At 37.3% G+C, this 19,263-nt stretch overlaps 2 protein-coding genes across 3 annotated transcripts; both read left to right on the forward strand.

Moving 5' to 3' along the window:
- The first annotated feature begins 458 nt into the window (after nt 1-458).
- On the forward strand, nt 459-18,951 carry LOC125659483 (ceruloplasmin-like). Of its 2 annotated transcripts, XM_056148320.1 has the most exons (14): nt 459-769; nt 2,216-2,421; nt 4,688-4,876; nt 12,251-12,512; nt 12,637-12,740; nt 13,175-13,286; nt 13,388-13,620; nt 14,195-14,376; nt 14,532-14,805; nt 15,462-15,627; nt 15,770-15,930; nt 17,264-17,424; nt 17,513-17,747; nt 18,288-18,951. In XM_056148320.1, exons 1-14 carry the CDS (start codon nt 645-647, stop codon nt 18,593-18,595), a joined length of 2,718 nt encoding a protein of 905 aa, XP_056004295.1. In that variant the 5' UTR covers nt 459-644; the 3' UTR covers nt 18,596-18,951. The 2 variants fall into 2 exon arrangements, with proteins under 2 accessions (XP_056004295.1, XP_056004296.1); XM_056148321.1 differs by lacking the exons at nt 13,175-13,286; nt 13,388-13,620 and having other exon boundaries at nt 465-769.
- On the forward strand, nt 7,008-11,638 carry LOC130050003 (uncharacterized). Its single transcript, XM_056148322.1, has 3 exons — nt 7,008-9,159; nt 9,381-9,604; nt 10,092-11,638. Exons 2-3 carry the CDS (start codon nt 9,433-9,435, stop codon nt 11,489-11,491), a joined length of 1,572 nt encoding a protein of 523 aa, XP_056004297.1. The 5' UTR covers nt 7,008-9,159; nt 9,381-9,432; the 3' UTR covers nt 11,492-11,638.
- Nucleotides 18,952-19,263: the final 312 nt, after the last annotated feature.

Here is a 19,263-nt window from a genome sequence, read left to right on the forward strand (position 1 = left end):
GAAGGACCACGCAGGATTCAAGGTTCAAAGGAAGGACCACGCGCTTCCAAATGGATATTGTTGCGATGTTGTGTTTAAAAATTTTCTCAAGAAGCACTGAAGCAGAAAAAGTCAAATTTTGTATGGAAAGTTCTAAATAGTAATAAGTATACAATGATTTAGTGAAGATTTTTTTTTATTATTTTAAGGAAATTCGTTCGATGGATTATATGTATCCATTGTTTAAACTGTTAGTATATCAGAATGAATAGTTATGAACTAACAAGTAATCTGCATTTCTGATACAACAAGGGAAAATGCCGACAGATGGAAGAATGTTGGGGTTTCGTTTTGCAACTTTCAGAAAACAAAACAATACTGGGTTCTCTTGAAGGCTTAAAACTACATGAGCTTAGCGATGGACCATTCCAATTATTCAGAAAAAGCACTAAGGACAGGAAATGCTTGTACGTATTTTGCGTCAGTCGTGTAGCAAGCGGCGGATGTTGAGGAAGAGGGTTGTTTTTTCTCTCTCAACTGATCACCTTCGATAAGTAAATATTTGTTTATCTTGAAGGAAGTTTTCTTTCTTAATTTCCTGAGGCCATAGCATAGGAAAACCTTCGATGCCATGGAAGCTTATTTCGTTATTAATTAAATAAGAAATGGATACTATAATGATTCGGCTACTGTGTTTATCGTCCGTATTAACAATCTGTTACGGCAAAGAAATTGTTTATTATATTGCTATTGATGAAATAGACTGGCCTTACAAACATGCGGATCAAAGGTGAGTATCTTTCATTGCAGAGCCACCGCACCCATTGTACTGCTATTACAGGCCGAATCTTGATTTTGCTTCTATTATTCAGGCATCCTACTTAGTAGGTGGGTTCCCGAACCTTGGTGACCTTCAGTATTTTATATTTACATTCAATATGTTTTGTCTGGAGGATTATTACGTATATTTTTTTTCTATTATGGACACGATCAGTTGGAACGAAGACCCCGTTATTGATAAGTAGCCCCTCCTCATAAATTGTTGCCGTACTAAACTTGAAACGGGGAAAAAAAAAAAACCCAACTAATTATGTCAAACTAAATCATTATCGATATACAAACTAATAATGTCTACGAAACTTTGATCTCCTATTGTGGTCCAACCCTACCCCAAGGACCCCTGATTTGAACTTAAGTTTGAACTCCTTGAAGAATCCAGATGATTTTTAGCAATCTTGAATTTGAACTCCCTGAAGAATGCAGATGATTTTAGCAAACTTGAATTTGAACTCCCTGAAGAATGCAGATGATTTTAGCAAACTTGAATTTGAACTCCCTGAAGAATCCAGATGATTTTTTAAAAGATGCACGTTTTCCTATAGATTCCCAACTCCGATCTCCTTTTTTGGCCCCATCCTATCCGGAGTGTGTGTGTGCGTCATGATTTCTACACTACCTGGGGATGCTTGTATGATTAATCTAATGACCCTGCTGTTGTTGATATGAAGATTTTTAAAGACGTTTTCCTTTGTATTCTTATGCAACACTTTGACCCCTATTGTGGCCCCATCCTACCCCCGGGGTCATGATTTGAACAAACTTGAATCTGCACTACCTGGGCATGCTTACATGTATATCAATATGAGTAATCATGGCGCTGCTATCATTAAGAAGATTTTAATGATTTTTCCTATATATTCCCATGTAAGTTTTGATTCCCAATTGTGGCCCACCCTATCACCGGACACCACAATTTGAAAAAAAACCCCAACCAACTTGAATCTGCACTACTTGGAGTTTTAAAGATAGTTCCTAGATGCTTGATCGCCACTTTACCCCCATGATTTGAAGGGGGAAAAAATGAATTTACACTATGTCAGGAAGCTTTCTTGTAACTCTCAACATTTCTGGCCCAGTGATTCTTGAGAATTAAAAAAACAAACAAACAAAAAATGACCCCACCGTATTTTTGTTTTTTGTCTATCTCTCCCTTTGAAGGGGACATGGCCCTTCATTTGAACAAAACTCAAGGATGATTTTTAGAATTGTATTAAACTTGATCTGGGGAAGAAAAAACGCGAAAAACAACGACAGGTGCCGGACAAAATCTCACTTGAGCCTCTGCTTGGGCTCAGATGAGTTAAAAATTATAGCATATGTATTTATAGAGAGAGTTTTGCAACATTATCATTTGTCTACAGCCAGGCATCAAACCAATACATGCATTTGGTTTCAGCGAGACTGTATTCAGAAAGGCAGCCTACCAGGAATACAAGGACCAAACCTTCACAACCAGAAAACCAGTGACGTCACAACATGGATTTCTTGGTCCTACAATCCGGGCGTCTGTTGGAAATACACTGAGGATTCTCGTGAAAAACAATGCTAGACGCTCCTTCTCGTTCTACACAGACAATCTCAACACCCAAAAGAATGAAACAGGTACCATGCAAACTAATCTGTGTCCAATTAATCTCATTTAATGATTTAATTTTTGATTGATTTATAGTATATTGTTTAACATTCCTCTTGAGAGAATCTTTCACTCATATGGAGACATAACCATTACTAATGAAAGGTAGCAAAATGTAGGCCTAAGCTCGGCGCTTACAGCCATTGAGCAAGGAGGGATCTTTATCGTGCCACACCTGCTATGACACGGGACCTCGGTTTTTGCGGTGTTATCCGAAGGACCACCCATTTAGTCGCCTCTTACGACAAGCAAGGGGGTACTGAGGACCTATTCTAACCCGGATCATCACAGGGCAATTTCATTTTTGAAGCGAATTATGGAAGCGGCATTAACTGTTAAAATTGCCAGTGGTCAAGTAATCCGAGATTCCTCTGACTCTTACCCCCGCTTTTATATTTGACATGTGCGGGGGAGAGTCAGAGCGGACTCCATATTGAAAAGTGGGAATTCAGCGACACCAGCTGGTGTCGCTGCTTTACCTACCTCTTACAACTTTATTTCGCGGATCTATCTTCCAAGACGTGAGAATTCAGTTAACGGAAGATAAATCTATAAATAGATCATGATTAATACGATGCTATCGCCGTTTAAACGGCCCTAACACCGACAAATGGAGCATCACTTGAATTAGGTCGCCGCCTCGTCATTTGATTTCTTTGCGCATGACGTCAGCACATGTAAACACAAAATTCCATCGTTTAAACGGCGATAGCATCGTATTAATCATGATGTATTTGTAGAATAATCTTCCGATAACTGAATCCTCGCGTCTTGGAAGATGGGTCCGCGAAATAAAGTTGTAAGAGGTAGGTAAAGCAGCGACACCAGCTGGTGTCGCTGAATTCCCACTTTTCAATATGGAGTCCGCTCTGACTCTCCCCCGCAGAAGTCACAAAATAAAAGCGGGGTTAAGAGTCAGAGGAATCTCGGATTAGTGGTCAAGCTACAGGTAGTTTGAAAATGGGATAAATACATGCACGTGTATTCACAATGCCATGGATAATCCACCTCAAGTTTGGATGTAATTAATCGTGAATTCTTTAAGATGTTGAAAACATGATGAAGGCGTAGCGCACTTTGGATCCCGGTTATGGAAATTGTTACATAAGTAGACACTTACTGTGAAGTTACTTTTAGGGGAAGCAGAAGTTTACAGATCGACCTAGGAGCAGCGTGTTTTCCGTGTAAGATAAGAGTTCCATGCGTGGTTGAATTCAAAATATGTTTAGATTAGTGTAACATGAAGGAACTTTGTCAACGTCATTGTGACTTACACACGGGTTGGAATCTTTCATTTGAAAATACAATTAGTTTGTGTAGTTTGTCCATTATTAAAGCTAGTCGAGGTACAGCGAGGATTTGAATTTTGAAATAATGTATACGTGTATTTGATTTGAAATTAAATTTAAACTGAACTTGAACTGGCTTGCTGACATGCGTTATCTGTGACAGAAGCATACTTACGTATCGCAAAACACGGGGACATTGTCCACCAAGAACAAACGTGTGTGAAATGAAAGTTGTCTGTTTGCCCTCTACTGAGCTGCATGACCAAATGGAACCAATTCCCCCAATTCCATAAGAAATTTTCATTTTATTACGACTTCTTTGAAACTGTTTTAGAACCCATTTGGTATCTATATAACTGTTGAATGTAAATGTGAATTATCCAAGAAAGAAATATCTGTATCTACTTATACACTTTTTGAAATATGTCAGTCGAGAGTAGACAAGCATGATTACCGCGAGACTGAAAATGCACTCGTATTACTGAGTACCCGTATGTCTGATTCCTTTATTATACCAATTTAATGTATCTAAAAATATCAAAAACTTCTCGAACTTGTACACACCAAATCCTCCAAACTGTTCATAAAACGCATGTAACACAGAATGAATATTCTAATGAGAATATTCTTTGAATTTCCGATGTGTCATTTTCCTCCCATCGAGATGAACTCTTCACCGATTAGAACTCATTTCGTGTTCCCATTTTGCTATTTTTGTCCGAAAGAGATTTACATATGCCATATGATCATAAGTAGCAAATTTCACTTTATGTACTCAAAGAAAATTTTGCAAAGGACCTTTCAAGATTGATACTTCAATCCGATTACATTTAGTCGCGAGTACGTACGATGATATACACCTACTTATACCTAGCAAGTCATCAAACAAATTTATAATTGTACACCAAGTCAAATAAATCTAAGATATTAATTTTTCCATATTAAGGTGCGGTTTCCGTTGGTAGCCCTGTGTCCCCTGGATCTGTTCTGACATACGTCTACACTGTGACCGACGCAAACGGCCCATCAGCAGCCTCCATGGATCAGTGTGTGACGTCACTGTATTATTCCGACGTTAACCCAATTAAGGATATTAATACAGGCTTGGTGGGGATGCTTGTTGTATGTAAAACTGGTAAGATCTGTCGGTGCATGACAGTAGATATTGTGTCTGTGTGTATGTCTGTCAATAACTGTAGACATTGTGTCTGTCTGTAGATCTGTCAATAACTGTAGACATTGTGACTGTTTGTATGTCTGTCAATACTGTGTCTGTCTGTAGATCTGTCAATAACTGTAGACATTGTGTCTGTCTGTAGGGCTGTCAATAACTGTAGACATTGTGACTGTCTGTAGGTCTGTCAATAACTGTAAATACTGTGTCTGTCTGTATGTCTGTCAATAACTGTAGACATTGTGACTGTCTGTAGGTCTGTCAATAACTGTAGACATTGTGACTATCTGTGTGTCTGTCAATAACTGTAGACATTGTGACTGTCTGTATGTCTGTCAATAACTGTAGACATTGTGTCTGTCTGTAGATCTGTCAATAACTGTAGACATTGTGTCTGTCTGTAGGTCTGTCAATAACTGTAGACATTGTGACTGTCTGTATGTCTGTCAATAACTGTAGACATTGTGTCTGTCTGTAGGGCTGTCAATAACTGTAGACATTGTGACTGTCTGTATGTCTGTCAATAACTGTAGACATTGTGTCTGTCTGTAGATCTGTCAATAACTGTAGACATTGTGACTGTCTGTAGGTCTGTCAATAACTGTAGACATTGTGACTGTCTGTATGTCTGTCAATAACTGTAGACATTGTGACTGTCTGTAGGTCTGTCAATAACTGTAGACATTGTGTTTGTCTGTAGGTCTGTCAATAACTGTAGACATTGTGACTGTCTGTAGGTCTGTCAATAACTGTAGACATTGTGACTGTCTGTATGTCTGTCAATAACTGTAGACATTGTGTTTGTCTGTAGGTCTGTCAATAACTGTAGACATTGTGTCTGTATGTCTGTCAATAACTGTAGACAGTGTGTCTGTCTGTAGGTCTGTCAATAACTGTAGACATTGTGTTTGTCTGTAGGTCTGTCAATAACTGTAGACATTCTGTCTGTCTGTAGATCTGTCAATAACTGTAGATATTGTCTGTCGGTAGGTTTGCCAATAACTGTAGATATTGTGACTGTCTTTAGGTCTGTCAATAACTGTAGACATTGTGTTTGTCTGTAGGTCTGTCAATAACTGTAGACATTGTGTCTGTCTGTAGGTCTGTCAATAACTGAAGACATTGTGTCTGTCTGTAGGTCTGTCAATAACTGTAGACATTGTGTCTGTCTGTAGATCTGTCAATAATTGTAGACATTGTGTCTGTCTATAGTCTGTAAATAACTGTAAATATTGTGTCTGTCTGTATGTCTGTCAATAACGGTATACATTGTGACTGTCTGTAGGTCTGTCAATAACTGTAGACATTGTGACTGTCTGTAGGTCTGTCAATAACTGTAGACATTGTGACTGTCTGTAGGTCTGTCAATAACTGTAGACATTGTGACTGTCTGTATGTCTGTCAATAACTGTAGACATTGTGTTTGTCTGTAGGTCTGTCAATAACTGTTTACATTGTGTCTGTATGTCTGTCAATAACTGTAGACAGTGTGTCTGTCTGTAGGGCTGTCAATAACTGTAGACATTGTGTTTGTCTGTAGGTCTGTCAATAACTGTAGACATTCTGTCTGTCTGTAGATCTGTCAATAACTGTAGATATTGTCTGTCGGTAGGTTTGCCAATAACTGTAGATATTGTGACTGTCTTTAGGTCTGTCAATAACTGTAGACATTGTGTTTGTCTGTAGGTCTGTCAATAACTGTAGACATTGTGTCTGTCTGTAGGTCTGTCAATAACTGAAGACACTGTGTCTGTCTGTAGGTCTGTCAATAACTGTAGACATTGTGTCTGTCTGTAGATCTGTCAATAATTGTAGACATTGTGTCTGTCTATAGTCTGTAAATAACTGTAAATATTGTGTCTGTCTGTATGTCTGTCAATAACTGTATACATTGTGACTGTCTGTAGGTCTGTCAATAACTGTAGATATTGTGACTGTCTTTAGGTCTGTCAATAACTAGATATTGTGAATATTGTCCAATTTGTAGGTTGGTCAGTTATTGTAAATACTGTGATTGATATGTTGGTTTAACAGTGACTGGTTTTTTGTTTTTTTTGTTTGTTCTCAGTGATGTAGTACAGATAACCTGAATTGTGACGAAAAGAGCGATGAGTCTCAAACTTGGATTATTTCGTTTATTTCGTTGACTTCTCATTCCAACCGCAATTGAATTTTTTTTCTCAAACTTAGCTTTACAGATACAAATCATCGCTGCATTTTATTTAAATAAGGACTAATATAAGTGGTATATAAGTGGTATGAGGCCGTGTGCACGTGCTCATGTCATACTGGTTGTTAGTACTTGTAAAGAACATATATATTCTTTTATATATTCTTTATTGCTTAAGACATATGTCTTATTACATCAATTTCATAAATACATGTACATAAAAATTACATTGTATGGCAATGTACTAATTCAAGCAAGCAACGGAGAATGACTTAAACAAGGTTTTCTCGCAACTTAAGTGCAAGACATAAATGCAAGGTAAAGATAACGAACAGTGATCAATCTCATAACTCCTACAAGCAATACAAAATAGATAGTTGGGCAAACACGGACCCCTGGACACACCAGAGGTGGGATCAGGTGCCTAGGAGGAGTAAGCATCCCCTGTTGACCGGTCATACTCGCCGTGAGCCCCATATCCTGATCAGGTAAACGGAGTTATCCGCAGTCAAAATCAGTGTGCCAAGAACGGCTTAACAATCGGTATGAAACACGTCAGACAGTATTCCCTAAATTACAAAGTTCGTGTACATTATGAACACTTAATAATTGTACAAATTTTAAAAGAGATTGTTTTTGCCAATAATTCTTTTTGATATATTTATGTCGAAATTCCTCGTAATGAGGGCAAATTAATATAAAGTGGTATTCGTCCTCAATGTCATTTTTACAAAATTTACATACTCTGTGTTCTCTAGGTATATTGTTATGGCGGCCTGTTTCAATTTCAAGATTATGAGAGGATAGTCTAATTCGACAAATGTGTCTTTTATACATATTAGGTATAGATTTACAAAGGTAATATTGTAACGAAAAGTTATCAATAACATGTCTGTAAATAATACACTTTGAAGAACAATTAATTTGTTCAGCTAAACTTTGAATACACATATCAGTCAACCTCTGTTTTATAATAGGAAAGAAAAGTTTAGAAGTTGCATTCTCCTGATCACACCAAATATATCCTAACCCTATATCGTACAATTTTTGTTTAATGCAATAGGCCCAGTTTTTGCTACAGTTTTTCATTCTATCACAGTTGTAATATAATTCATCGTAACAATTTCTAATTATACAATTTTCACTACGCAACAAATGAATATGATAGAGGTGCCCTCCAAATAGTTTTAGAATATGACTGATTGTGTCTTGGATTTAATATACGCACTGAGCCTGCGCACAGGACTTCGGAATCTAGTAATTGAGGAATATGTCCAACTCTTGTTCTTTCAGCGTTATAAAGTCAACAGGCTAAACTATTTCTTTAGTGGGTAGTTTCTAACCAGTTAGAAACATTCATAACTCTTACTGTGTTGTAAGAAAATGAGTGTTGGAAATACAAAATGACATATATATTCACAGATATAATATATACCTTTTAGGTTATAGAGAGACGGAGGTTAGATAGATCTAGAAAGAGCAGAGCTCTTTGATTTCCTTTAAAGAAAAATAAAATACATGTAAGATTAGGTATCATTTTGTGGAAGGTTTTTATAATGGTAATCTATACCATTATACAGGTGAAATAGAATATTTGATAATATATTTTCATAAAGAAACACTACGGTGTATTTTGTAAAAAATATTTTCCGGAGAAATAATGTTAATTGATGATCTTGTGTGATATCATATCAAAATACGATAATATAGCAAATACAAATTTATGTAATTTTGAACCGTATCGCCGCTGTGTACAGCATATCGTAACCATGATTTTTGTCTTTGAAAGTTTAGATTGGAGTTTAGATTTTCTACATTATCTTATAATCTGAAATCACATTTTTAAAAATAAATATTTACGGTTCCTTTCAAAGTTGGCTGTACCAGAAGATAATATTTTTTAAAAAATAGAACGTCGTGTTACCGTAACTGAAATATTTCTCGTACGAATTAATTTCACCACGGCGTGTCTCGTGCTATTTTTAGCCATTACAACAAGCATTGCATCACGAGTGGACATCAAAGTTACATATAAATACATGTGTCGAAGTAGATCTACCTAGGTTTTATAAAGGTAAGTTATAGTGTATTGCTCATGCATGCTCTCATAAGAGAGGTTGAACGTTTTCTTCTGATTTGTTTGTTTATATATTACCTATATTATTATTTGACGATAATTTTGTCTTTCTTCTTTGATTAATTGTTTTGTGTTTTTATTGTTGGTGGTGTAGTTGTTTTGTTTCTCTTTAAGATACAACTGGCGCTAGTCAATATTAAAATTATATCTTGTTTCAGGTTTGCTTGACAACCTTGGATACTTGCTCCCGACAACGCCCACTTAACCAATATGGCGGGAAATACAAACCATAGTAATTTGTCTTTCCAAACAACAGAAATTAGCAACTTGAAAGCTGAATTTGACGGATCCTGTAGGATTATTAAAGATCTAGGAGAATACACGCATGTCGTTACTTTGCAACCCAGCGGGCAAGACATTGTTTACAAGTTTCAAATGACAGGTAAGTTTCCGGAAATTTTCTCGTGATCACCGCTGATATAATCGGATATACGTATTTTCCGCTTTGTAGGTCATCCAGGTATATACTTAAACGTTTAAGTGTAAAACGCAAATTAAATCCCATCTTCTTTAATGCTGTTAATACTAAATTGAAACGAAACTGATATGTATAATGAGCAGGTAGCTCTTTACCAAAATTGTAAATTTGATGATCCCAAAAACGTTTGGGTCCTAGTTTAGTACTTATGATACATGTGTATATTAGTGGTATATGATTGCACAAAGTTTGCTTATGAACAGAATCATATTTAACCATAAGGGTATCAGGTTTTCTCTAATTTCTGACCTATCTACATTGCGTGATAATCGGATGACGGTTAAGACCCATCAAACTCTTGTTGATAGGACAGAAACCAATTTCAGTATATATACTCTTCTTTTCCTATTTTGTGTTTATCATTATCAATTTCTTTCATGATTCCTTTTAGGTAGCTATCCTCAAACAAAACCAAATATCATTATTCGCTGTCCAGTCTTAACGACAGATGAATTGACAGAACTTGAAAAGGCAATGGATATTGACATTCTCGGAACACCCATGATCCAGGCAATGCTGCTAAAGGCAGAACAATATATAGATAGAAATGAACTGGATATTAATAGCAAACGAAAAACAGGAAACGGAAAACATGAAAACACAGGCCGCAAAAATAAAGAACGACGACGAAAGCGGAAGGAGAAACAGGAAGAAGAGGAAGTTAAAGATGAGAAAAAAGCATCCATGAAGACAGCAGAAGATGTTATAAAGCGCATCCAATGGGACTCGAACCTTCCCCAGGACGAATTTGTTGTTGGGTATATCGATCGGTTCTTAGGAATTCAAGAAAAATACTTCACCTCCTTCAGTTGGGAAGACATCGCTAGTGTAGACTACAGCGTCTTAGCCGTGCCAAAGCACAGGATTGAGTATTTCAAGTATAAAGATGTAAAAGTTTGGGATAAGCCTCGCAGAATTGACAACGTGTTTGGTTCCACAGGTAGCAAAACCACAATATATGACGTCATAGCCAATTACGAAAAATGTCAAGACGACACATTGGATAAATCCAATACCAACGGAGAAGATGCAAGATACGATGACAACTCGGACGAGGACAGCGATGACGGTATAACGGTCACGGTTGGTGGTGGGGCAATGGGCTTTCAATGTGACGATGAGTCAGATGATGAAATGAAATCCTCTGGATTCGAAGAGGATATATGCGACGATGGCTTTGATAGGTATTGGAGAAACAAATTACGACCAAATTATTTCTTGGCATTTCGGGTACAGAATCCGGATGTAGTGCAAACGACGGAAGGCATTCAAGACATTATCATGGATCACGAGCCTCATTTTGAAAGTTGTTGCATTCCTCTCCATTGCCTCCACGTGACTTTGTGCACACTTGGGTTAGACACACCCGAACAAGTCGCTCATTGTGTGGAGGTTCTAAGCCGACTCAAACCTGAGCTGATTTCAATGGCACCTAAAGATAAACCTCTAGTATTTAAAGGCCTTGATCAGTTTTTTAACCGTGCACTGTATGCGAAAGTGAAGTGTTCTGATGAAATGTTTGAATTTGTGGATCACCTAAAACTCTGTCTGAAAAACGAAGGCATTGAGATCAGAGACAATCACGATTTCGTTCCACATATGACAATTGTGAAGGTTACCCGCCCTGTGGGACATTCAACGGGTAAAAAATACATTCCCCCTTGGGTCTACTCTCATAAAGGTGAAGTGGACTTCGGGGAGGAAGTTTTCAACAATATTCATCTCTGTCATATGTCACATGAACGACGTGAAGATGGGTTTTACGCCACACCAACTAGTCTTTCCTTCTAATCACTGCAGTGATAAGGACAGCAGGCTTCTTAGATTACAATGATGAATATTTCCAACTACTGTATTGTGATATTTTGATATTTAAAAAAATATGTTCTGTAATTGTTACTAATGATTATTTTTGGAAAAAATAAATGAAGTTTGGAATCGTGTGTTTTAAGTGTTCGAAAAAAAAAAAATAATGAGGCTTAATTTAAACACCTTTGCTTTTATCAAATACAGAAGGAATAGCTTCAAACCTGTGGCTCTTGGGGGTGGGTGTGTGTGAATTGGAAAAACCATGGAACTACAGATCCACCTGAACGTTTGATTCATGATGCAGCTTTTCTGTCGCACGATTCGGATATTACATCTCTGAACTTTTAAGCCACAGCCTTAAGATTTTGATATTAAAAAAAAATCCTAAGATATTTCCAACTATCCTATTGTCAAGACATAACCTTTACACATACTCGGGTATTTTCAGTCCCATTCGAACTGAAAACGTGCCAAACAACGGAATGAATGCAAAAACAGGCGAGCGTTGTTGAAACTGTTTTCAATTCCAATGGGGTCTGTGCGTCAAGAACCACAAGCACCTCCATTTCTGTCAGTAAGTCGCTCAATAAAGCCAAAGATCGAAAACTCCTAACCCCTCTATATATAAATAGGGGGTAGGATTTTTCGATCTTTGGCTTTATCGAGCGACTTATTGACAGAAATTCAGGTGCCTGTACAAGGACAGTTTGTGCCGATATATATTTAACTATATGTTTTTAGATTCCCCGACCAGTGTACGCGAAATATTCCTTCATTATGGGACAATGTATGAAAGAGAAAGCTGGTTCAGCTCTGTGAAGTCCACTAATGATTCTCAGCAGACGGTGTTCCCAACAATCAATGGATATACAGAAGGGAATATGCCTGATATAGACGTTTGTCTCAACAGAAAAGTCCGTCTGTATTTCACGTCATTAGGTGGTCAAAACGATATTCACACGGTTGTTCTTTATGGACATCAGATGGAAGTGAGAAGCCAGAGGTATATTTTTGTTGAAACCATATACAATGTACATGTACTAGAATCGAACTTCTGCAAGACCACGCGACCATCGCAGTCTGAAAGTTATCGTTAATAGTCATTCTATTTCCCTTCGTTACTACAGAGTCGATGCTGTAAATCTGTACCCTGGTGCCACAGTCACAGCAGAGTTTCTAACGCAAGAAGAGGGAGCATGGTTGCTGACAACACAGCATGTATCGGGCAATCGTAAGACAGAAAAATATCACGGAGTTATGCGCTCCAGAAACCATACATTTTCATATCCAACTACTTAATATGGTAATGTTCCTTAGCGTGATTGAGCTTGAAATTATCTGTGATTTTTTAAAATGTTTACTGTACTGAAAGGTGTAAGTATGCACATGCAAGTCTTCATTGAAACTTTTCAAAAGCATCGTTTTGTTGAGGGACTTCAAATTTGATTTTGTTCATATGAATGTCTACGGCTATTTACACACCTTCACAAAAGTACACTAGCCCATACTGAAAAAAAAGTGACAACATAGCAAAAACATCGATTAATTACATGATACAATCAATTCAGGTACCAGTGTCACAGAGGGGGGTGGGGTGGGGGTATAATACACGTCATATGAATGTGAGTATTGTAACCGACTCCACTCTAGCTGCTTCTCTTGCAGTTTATGGACGATTGCTAGTATCACCGTGCAATAACTCTCGTCCAGCACAACGTCTTACTGGAAACATCCGCAGATATTTCATAGCAGCCGAGAGAGCGGACCGATCTAAAGGGTTAATAGTTTAAAATACATGTTGTCAAAAACTTTTGTTTCTTAAAACACCTTTTTAGTTTGTGTTGAATGTTGATGAAATATATTTCACGTGGATTGTAGAATCTCGTCTGGACCAATCGTATTTCAAGAGTACACAAACACAAGATTTCAAACGAGTAAAAAGAGTAGTATTCCTACGAATGGAAGGTTGGGTCCTACCATCTATGTTGAAACGGGAGATCTGGTCAAAGTGGTGTTCTACAATCGAGCAGACAGGGAGCTATCTTTGCACCCTCATGGATTGAGGGTGGGGAAATTGAACGAGGGAGTATTCTATGATGACGATTATGTAGGTTTGTGAATAATAGAATACTGATAGAATTCGAAATTACTACCCCTATATTTTAGATAATGACGGAGTTTGTTTACTTTTAAAACAGAGCAGCTACACCATGAAACACTTACAAAGTCGTAAAAAAAAATGGGAAATCTCGTAGCGGGTAGTGGGAAATCTCATAGTGGGTAGTGGGAAATCTCGTAGCGGGTAATGGGAAAGCTCGTAGTGGGTAGTGGGAAATCTCGTAGTGGGTAATGGGAAAACTCGTAGTGGGTAGTGGGAAATCTCGTAGTGGGTAATGGGAAAACTCGTAGTGGGTAGTGGGAAATCTCGTAGTGGGTAGTGGGAAATCTCGTAGTGGGTAATGGGAAAACTCATAGTGGGTAGTGGGAAATCTCGTAGCGGGCATGATCGTATAGGTACACCTTTTGGTCAGGCACAAACAAACGGAATTAATCTTGTCAGTATACCTATACTTTTTTTTCAAATCAAATAAATATTTTGATGATTGAGGTAGTTTATTTGACCATCAGCATATTTTAATTCCAACACATCCGTCTATTGTCAATCAGAGAGACGTTCTATTGCAGGTAAACACACAGTTGCCGCTAACAGTCTGAAGACGTACTATTGGAGTGTCCCCGACGATGTAGGCCCCACACTGTTTGACGAACTTTGTCTTGTGCGTCACTACACGTCCGGCCTTGGCCACAGTAACGACACATTTCTTTTTGGTCCTGTCAAGATCTGCGCAGAGGGATATATGCAAACAGTTACGTGCTTTTTGTCCTCCGATCAAACAATATCCTTCTTTATCCAGCCTTTTATTTCCTTGATTACATGTATATATATCTGCGACTTTTAAGTAACAATATTTAGGGGAAAAAATATACATGTGTGATTATCAATTTATCATCACTTTTGTAGGCACCTAAAGAGACAGATATTTTCGTAGTGTACAGACAAATGACTACCAGTATCTCCAACTTTGAAATAAACGGCGTGCCACCCTATACACTTCCGCTAGTCTCTGTATGTCTTGAAGAAATCGTGAATACACATATAATGACGTTTGGAACTGCGGAACCCCAGAGCTTCTCCGTGGACGGGAATGTCATAAAACAGAGAGGCCATGTGCTAAATGTAATGGAGGCAAAGGAAAACTCCATGACAACGTACACAATTACTATGACGAAAACAGGTGTCAATTTGAACATGTTCATTGGTTGCATGGTGTGGCCATGTAGTGCTTTATTTAGTTGGTTGTTTGTTTTACGTCCTGTCGAGAATTTTTCACTCATATCGAGACGCACCAGTCGCAGGTTTAAAAGTACCACAAAATTAGACGTATGCTTAGCGCTTACGGACGTAGTAACGAGGGTTCTTTATCGTGCAAACGCCTGCTGCGACAAGGGATCTCCGTTTAAGGTAATATCCAAAAGAGCCGAGATTCTCACTTCTGAATACCAAGCATTTGGCGAAGGAGCAATCACTACCTATGTTAACGTCTTAGGTTTGAATCGACCATGGCATGAACGGGGTTCCAACTCATGACCTGGTTACGAAGCGAACGCTTTGCCCCTGTGTTACCGCGATCGGTGGTGTGTTTTGTTTCGTGTTACGCTAATAAATTAACTACACCTATTACAGTTGGTGAATTGTTTTGTTGTTGAGAATTTGCTAATGACTCAGTTTTCATAAAGTACAGTCATGGCCGACTCAAACAAGCTGAAAGTCTACAAAATGCGCTACATACATGATGCTATCACACTATAATTCACATAAAAAATAAAGCCTTTACGGGATGGAGTCAGTAAAATTGTAATAGACTTGCTTATTAACGTTTTTTTTACACAGGGAACTGGACAGTTAGAAATTTCAGGAATGAAAATATATCCCTCACACTCTCTGTCAATGAGTGTGGCACTTCCAGTAATTTTATTTTGACTGGCAAAGTAACTACTCGTAACATTGGAATTAAAGAGGACTATTGGGGATATTCGTCGCTCTCAGACTGGACAAGGTATCGAGTTCAAACTTCTGTAATTGTCTTTCTTCGTATCAGGATAAAAGTTGCTTATTTATAAGAAAGCTTTATTAATGGGAAAGATGATGCGTGTCTTGTTTATTAAATTCTGTACTATATAGTATATACCCGTTTTTAGCAAATTGCCCGGATGTCAAATGGGACCACGATTTAAGAAGGCTATGTTTGTTGAGTACTATAGCAACCTTTTTATGTTTGAAACTCGTCAGCCAGATCCACGAGACGAAACTTTGCATGGTCCGCAACTTGCAGCCAATGTTGGCGACAGAATCACCATAGGTATTGCTTTTTCAATCGCTGAACACTGTTTTTTTTTTTTTTTTGGTTCAGTTCAGACTTTTTGCTGTGGTCATTCAGATTCATACATGTAAACGCCTTAATAAAGATTAATGATATCATTGATCAAATTGAAGAAAGCATTAATTCAATTAATGCGCGCATTATCTTTTTTAAGAGAGAGCAACTATGAAATCATCTTCAATTCAACATATCCACAATTGAAATATTGATCTCTTTTATTGAATCGCTGCTGTCTTTAAAATAATTCCGCGCATTGCTTTCCTGTAGAAAAGCGTTGTTAATAATTAAAAGATATCTTCATTTGATTTAAAGAGATCATAAAATCTGTTATACCGAGCTCCAAATGCAATTTTGCGAGCAATAATTCAACAATACCGAAGCGCGTATCAATGGAATTGATGAGAGTAATAATTAAATTTTTGCGCGGATCAAATAAATTATTGCTCTAGTCCATTGAATTGATGCGCGCATTAATTCAACCATTGCGCGTAATGATTGAATACATGATATCGTTTAATAATGGTAAAGATATATTCAATTATTTGAGTTTATGTTAAGTTGGCGCTCCATAAATAAATGGATCATTAGCATTAAATGACACGGTATTGACCAGAGATACACTTGGGGGATTTTATGTATGGAATATCAAATTTTCTGATCTAAAATAGAAACTTCTGGTTTATGAGACATTCTTCCTTTTGTATCGGGTACCAAGAATTAAGATATTTTTTTTTATTGTGCATGCTATTTATACGATATATTTGACATAGATAATTTGACACATGTAAGATGCATGCATGTTTAAATAGCAGTTCACCCAAGAATCATTCATTTTAATAATTAACGATTTATTCTGAAAGAACCTACAAATAAACATTTTGATATTTTACTGTGATGTCACCTGTACAAAAAGAGCATACCTGTGTTTGATATACTGCGTACGCATCAGAGATATCTGGCAGACAATTCGTCATGTTTTCTTTACAATTTACATGCATTCTATATACAATTATGTGCCCCTTTATGCAATAAAACAGTGCAAACTTTTTAGAACATTATCTTGCTTGCGCTTGGATTATATAAATTTGTGATTCTTGAAAAAAAAAAAATGGGAATGATTTTTTTTTTATAATCTGGTCATAACTGAATCACCCTTTGCATGATTCTTACATGGATTATTATTTGAATTAAACTTTTTCCTCGGAGAACCAGTATATTTAACCTTATGATGACTACTTTGCGATGTAAAAATTTCTAAAATATACCAAAGTACATATACATTTAAGGATGTAGATATCTTTATTCTGTTAAGAAATTAAAAACAATGGAAGACGCCCCTATTCTCTTCATTTGGATGGACTCAGTGACTGGTCAGATGATGACAGCATTCCCTGGGACTCCTCAAAAATCATAACCTGGAACATTTTAGAGTCCATTGGACCCGGAAGTGCAGATACCTCTTGTATACTGAAGGTAAAAATTGAGGACACATCAAGTCAAAACAGCCAATACGTATTACACGAAACGCGGTATCACTATTCTATAATATTGCTTTTTATAGCCATATTACTCCAAAACCAGCCAGCGAGACATCCCATCAGGACTGTTTGGCCCCCTAGTGATCTGTTCCCCCTTGATACCCTCCGAGACAGTAGAATCCACCCTTCAGCAGAAGGTGTTTATGGTGGGAAGTATAGATGAGAGGGCGAGCTGGTACTATGAGGACAACCTGAAGGATTCCACAGGAATCGTCAACATCTCAGACCCTAAATGTGCTGATGCAAACGTCATTAGAGGTAAGGTGTTCCAAAACATATTGACATTGTTGTCCAAATAAGTAGCTGTAAGGTTAATAGCATTACACATCGTGAGATTAAACATGTAGCAACTCTGTGCAATGGACAGTTTAAGAACATTCAAAATTGTATGGTAAGCAACATCATTAGCAATTTTCTGAAATAGCGTTTAAAAGTTGTTGATCATAATATAATAATTTTCATTTTATCTCACAAGCTGAGGGCAAGTCAGTATACTTTAAGTAGAGGCATATTCCACTAAATTGCTGTTTCAGCTGTTATTTTATTGTATTTTGTCTTTTTGGAATGAACTGAAATACCCAATGATGAAGGTTTGCAGTTTAACGTCCCTCTTATAGATGTTACGTGAATGACACAATTTTGACCTACATATACATATATGCTTGGCGCTTTGGTCCATTTAGAGTAGGGTTTCCTCTCGTGGCATGGACATTTAGATTGTGATAATTTCAAATTTAAGAATAAAGCATATCATTAAACTAAACGCTTTTTTTTTTTTTTTTTTATAATTTTTCACAGCTGTCAATGGATATTCAGATGGAACCATAAAAAACATGACAATACCATTAGGAGCTGATGTGTATTTTCACTTTCTCAACATTGGCAATAACCTCCTAACCATTCATTTGTATGGACTGAAAATCATTGATTCCAATCAAGAAGGAATTGGACGTAGTACCATCACTTTGTATCCCTGGGCATCCAAGTCCATCGTGACCAGATTCGACTCCCCGGGGTCATTCCTATACGAGGAACTAATAACCGAAGGACACACAACCAGGATCTCTGGACTCTACACGGTTGTTACAAATACCAAGCTTTCATGATGTACTAGGTTTACAAATTCAGTTTTATAGCCCCCTCCAACCCCCAACCCCATCTTGTTTGCTGCCAGTTTTGTAGATTCTTTGTGTTTGAACCGTGACTTATGAATCTTGAAGTTACTTTTCTATTTTGAAACTTCTGTTGCAAAATTTATTATGAAAAAGGATGGCGATTTGATCATCTCACGGTGTGAATAAAGAAGAGAGAGGATAAAAAAAATCAATTAGAGAAATTTAAACGAAACACCAGAATAAAAGTAAAATTACAGGTATTCAAAAATGCACTGCTTTTAAATCCGTGTCCCTTTTATACACTGCATACTGCCATGTTTTATAAGCAATAAACACTGTAGATGTAATAGGTTGTTTGGGTTGTTCATTCTATATCTCAGAGTGTCTATGTTCTTTTTGAGTAATGCAAGGTGAAGATAACGAACAGTGATCAATCCCATAACTCCTACAAGCAATACAAAATAGATAGTTGGGCAAACACGGACCCCTGGATGTATCAGTAAACACAATTAGCAACTGTAGTTCAATCTAGAATATCGTCACCCAGTCCCCATTCGTTCTCTGTAAAATCGTTTTATTGTGTTGAGGTGATAACGAGTAAGGAGCATATTCTATAGGATAACTGGACTTGATATGAATGAATACTAACATGACTTGTT

This window comes from Ostrea edulis, chromosome 9 (genome assembly GCF_947568905.1).
Source record: "Ostrea edulis chromosome 9, xbOstEdul1.1, whole genome shotgun sequence".
NCBI classification, from domain to species: Eukaryota; Metazoa; Mollusca; class Bivalvia; order Ostreida; family Ostreidae; genus Ostrea; species Ostrea edulis.